Here is a 3,599-nt window from a genome sequence, read left to right as displayed (position 1 = left end):
AATTAAAAAAAAAATAAAAACAGTTGTTATCCTGCGTGGCGCGCATAGTCGTGCACTGTGACATCGCGCAGGATAACAAATATATATATATATATATATATATATATATATATATATATATATATATATAGAAATGGTTGACAACGTAAGCTTTTAATTTACACCCCAAAGTTCATGGTCTCAATCAAACGACAGCGTACGTACGTAGCCAAACGATCTTGACGTCATGCCATACCGTGCCGTGCCGTGCCATGCCAAAGAAGTTGCAATCAAAATCGTCAGTACTGAAACTATCCAAACGATTTAAATTAAAGGTGAACAAATATGAAAAATGCCAAGTAAATTAATACAGATTAAACGAGTTTCTTGCTTAGCATTGATTATCTTCCATGACAGCTAAGTAAACTGATAAGACTATTTGCTCATCATTATCCTCTATGCTCCCTCAGTAGCAAAATTAAATCAACACCAATTATACTTGCTATTAGAATAAAGCTTCCAATTAAACCGTAAAATGCCAATCCACTTTCTTCTTATGCTAGTGAGGAAGGAATCACGTCCCCAAGGCGTAGCACAGATGGGAAGTACATGATTCTGTGGCTGAAAAATCCAGGGGTCGATCCCCGGGATGTCACTACCTGGGGTTAACGTCTCCGCTATACACTTTTCACCTGTGTACCTGTATTTACCTTCCTCTATATCCATGAGATCAGCTCTAGGGGAGTCGCTGATGTGATTATTCTACATTTTTTAGTGAGAAAGGAATCACTAAAAGCCATAAAAAAGAAAGCCCCCACTTTTAGGAATTATCATGTCAAAGGAAGAGCCATAATTTTCCTTCCTTCCACACAACACCACATCAACACTATAAATATATATACATGTGTGTGTCTCCCACCAAGCTTTGTTCTCAAACATGTACATGGCTTCACACACCAATTGTTCTGCTCTCCCCCTCCTCCTCCTCCTCTATCTTTTCCTTATTGTCCCACCACAAGTGCTAGTTGGAGCGCGGAGCTTAAACGGAAGGGGTTGGCAGTCTGGAGGGGCGACAAACGATAGCCTATGCGAGTTGGCAGTGATTCCTCAGGGTTACAAGTGCCAAGAGTACAAGGTGTAGAGAGATATTGTTCGTGTGTGTTTTCTATTTCCCCAAAATTAATGTGAATTGATGTGTTATGGAAGGTTCAAACTGAAGATGGATACATTCTTGGCTTACAAAGAATTCCACAAGGACGTGACAGCGATCGAGAAAGCAAGAAAAGGCAGCCAGTGCTATTGCAGCATGGAATTCTCGTGGTACATTTTTTTTCTTATCTAATAAATAAAAATTAATTAATTAATTTTTTTTGTATTAATTGGAATTTCAGGATGGGATGAGCTGGGCGCTGAATTCACCAGAGGAGTCACTAGCCTTCATCTTGGCAGACAATGGATTTGATGTGTGGATAGCAAACACAAGAGGAACAACGTGGAGCCCTACTCACATTTCTCTCAACATAACTGATCAGGTACTTAATTCATTTTCCTAATTAAACTACTAATTACAATATCTAGCTAGTTGTCTAATTATATTGCTGTATTATCAATTAATTAATTGATTAATTAACAGGCATTTTGGTCTTTTTCTTGGGATGAACTGGCCTCTTATGATCTCCCTGCCATCTTGGACTTTGTCTACCAACAAACCGGCCAGAAGGTGGATTATGTTGGCCATTCTCTGGTAAAAATTAATTTACATATATACTAATTAATCATGAAACTACTAATTATAATTTATTTTGATATCAAAAAGGAGATAAATTCATATTTGGAATTAATTACATGGCAATACTTCACTATGCAGGGCACTTTGATAGCTTTGTCATCTTTGTCTCAAGGGAAGCTTGTAGACAAGATGAAATCAGCAGCTCTTCTCAGTCCAATTGCTTACTTGTCTCACATCACTACTCCACTGGGAAATCTTGCAGCCAGAGCATTTGTTGCGGATGTATGTATAGAATTCGTTCTCCGATAAAACTAGACGTCACGCGATACTATCAATTTCGTCGTGAGACCATAGTTTTGTGACCAAGCATCACAATTCTGTTTAAGCAAGTGAAAGAGGGACTTAATGAAGTTTTTACTGATTTTTTTTTTCAGGTTATTAAATGGCTCGGGGTATCAGAATTTAATCTCAAATCGTAATGATTACTTAAACTTGTGATTAGAGTTTAAGCAGTTCCATATATGTTTATTCTCTTAGAGTATAATTATAATTTAAATGCAAATTTTTCATCAGGAAGATTTCATCAGATTTCCTTAATAATTTGTGCGATCATCCAGGTGTGGATTGCTTTGATTTAGTGGCAGCGATTTCAGGTATTATTTATATTTGTTTTCTTAAAAATTATATATATATATATAATTCAAATGTTCATTGTTTTTTATTCCTTTTTTTTTGAGTAACTATTGTTGAATATAGCTAGTGTTATATGTTTAGTCTCATATTGAAAAGGAAGAAGTAAAGGATGTACATAAAATATGTTGCATTTGATTGGTGACCAAGTGGAACATATTTATGTATATAAATCAAAAATGGATACTTGAGCATCTGGGCACAAATTAAAATTCGGAATTAAGTACTCTTAATTAATTAGGGAATTTATAGATTTGTTGTCATTTTCTTCCAACAAATATTTCAGTACATATCTAATCTTTTTTGTTTGAATATAAATATCCATCAGTGTGCCATTTCTTGTGTATGATAGGGAACAATTGCTGCCTCAATTACACCGCCGTGGAGTACTATTTGAAGTATGAACCGCAACCAACATCGACAAAGAATTTAATTCATTTAGCTCAAAGTAAGTTCTTTCTTAAGGTCTTACTTCCGATGCATATGTCGATTATGTAGAGGGTTCTTATGGTTCGAATAGGCTAAGCTAAGTAGTGAATTGGTTGTGTTTACTTCACATTTACATCGTTTCAAGATGTACATCATTGTGCCAACTATCGATAACCCCAGCGCATCCTAACACATGTTGACAGTGGTGAGAGATGGAGTGATAACGAAATACAATTATGGAAGCAAGACGGCTAACATGAAGCACTACAACCAAGTGAATCCTCCGCCCTACAACATGTCGAACATTCCAAAGGATTTTCCTTTGTTTCTTAGCTATGGCGGCCGGGATGAGCTCTCCGACGTCGAAGATGTTCTACAACTCTTAGATGACCTCAAGTTGCATGATGTGGATAAGCTAAGAGTTCAGTATGTGGAAGAGTATGCCCATGCTGATTTTATATTAGGGATTAATGCTAAAGCTATTGTTTATGGTTCAATAATCTCATTCTTTAATACACATTAAATGTCAATTATTTAATGTAATTGGGATTACAAATGATAAGATGGATTGTTCAATTTGGCAAATCAAGTGATAAATGTATTGTAGTAATTTTATATTAAATGATAAAACAACTAAGGTAATGTCAATAACTTGATGTACTAATTATGATGATTGGATAGAGGTGCCTCCAATAAACAGTAGTTGTTGGCTAATCATTGAAGAGTAGATAAATCTTTATCCACTTAGAAGTAGATGGCTTTGGAGGTGTCT

The 3,599-nt window shown here is 35.8% G+C and overlaps 1 protein-coding gene across 1 annotated transcript; it reads left to right on the top strand.

Annotated features, from left to right (window-relative positions):
• The first annotated feature begins 917 nt into the window (after positions 1-917).
• Positions 918-3,372, top strand: LOC121973665 (triacylglycerol lipase 2-like). The gene is made up of 9 exons (XM_042525052.1): positions 918-1,114; positions 1,186-1,299; positions 1,371-1,511; positions 1,613-1,723; positions 1,847-1,990; positions 2,143-2,183; positions 2,282-2,361; positions 2,751-2,846; positions 3,031-3,372. Exons 1-9 carry the CDS (start codon positions 923-925, stop codon positions 3,348-3,350), a joined length of 1,239 nt encoding a protein of 412 aa, XP_042380986.1. The 5' UTR covers positions 918-922; the 3' UTR covers positions 3,351-3,372.
• Positions 3,373-3,599: the final 227 nt, after the last annotated feature.

Source organism: Zingiber officinale, chromosome 4A (genome assembly GCF_018446385.1).
Source record: "Zingiber officinale cultivar Zhangliang chromosome 4A, Zo_v1.1, whole genome shotgun sequence".
Taxonomy (NCBI): Eukaryota; Viridiplantae; Streptophyta; class Magnoliopsida; order Zingiberales; family Zingiberaceae; genus Zingiber; species Zingiber officinale.
Note: the sequence above shows the minus strand (reverse complement) of the source record. Positions and strands in the feature narration are given on the sequence as shown.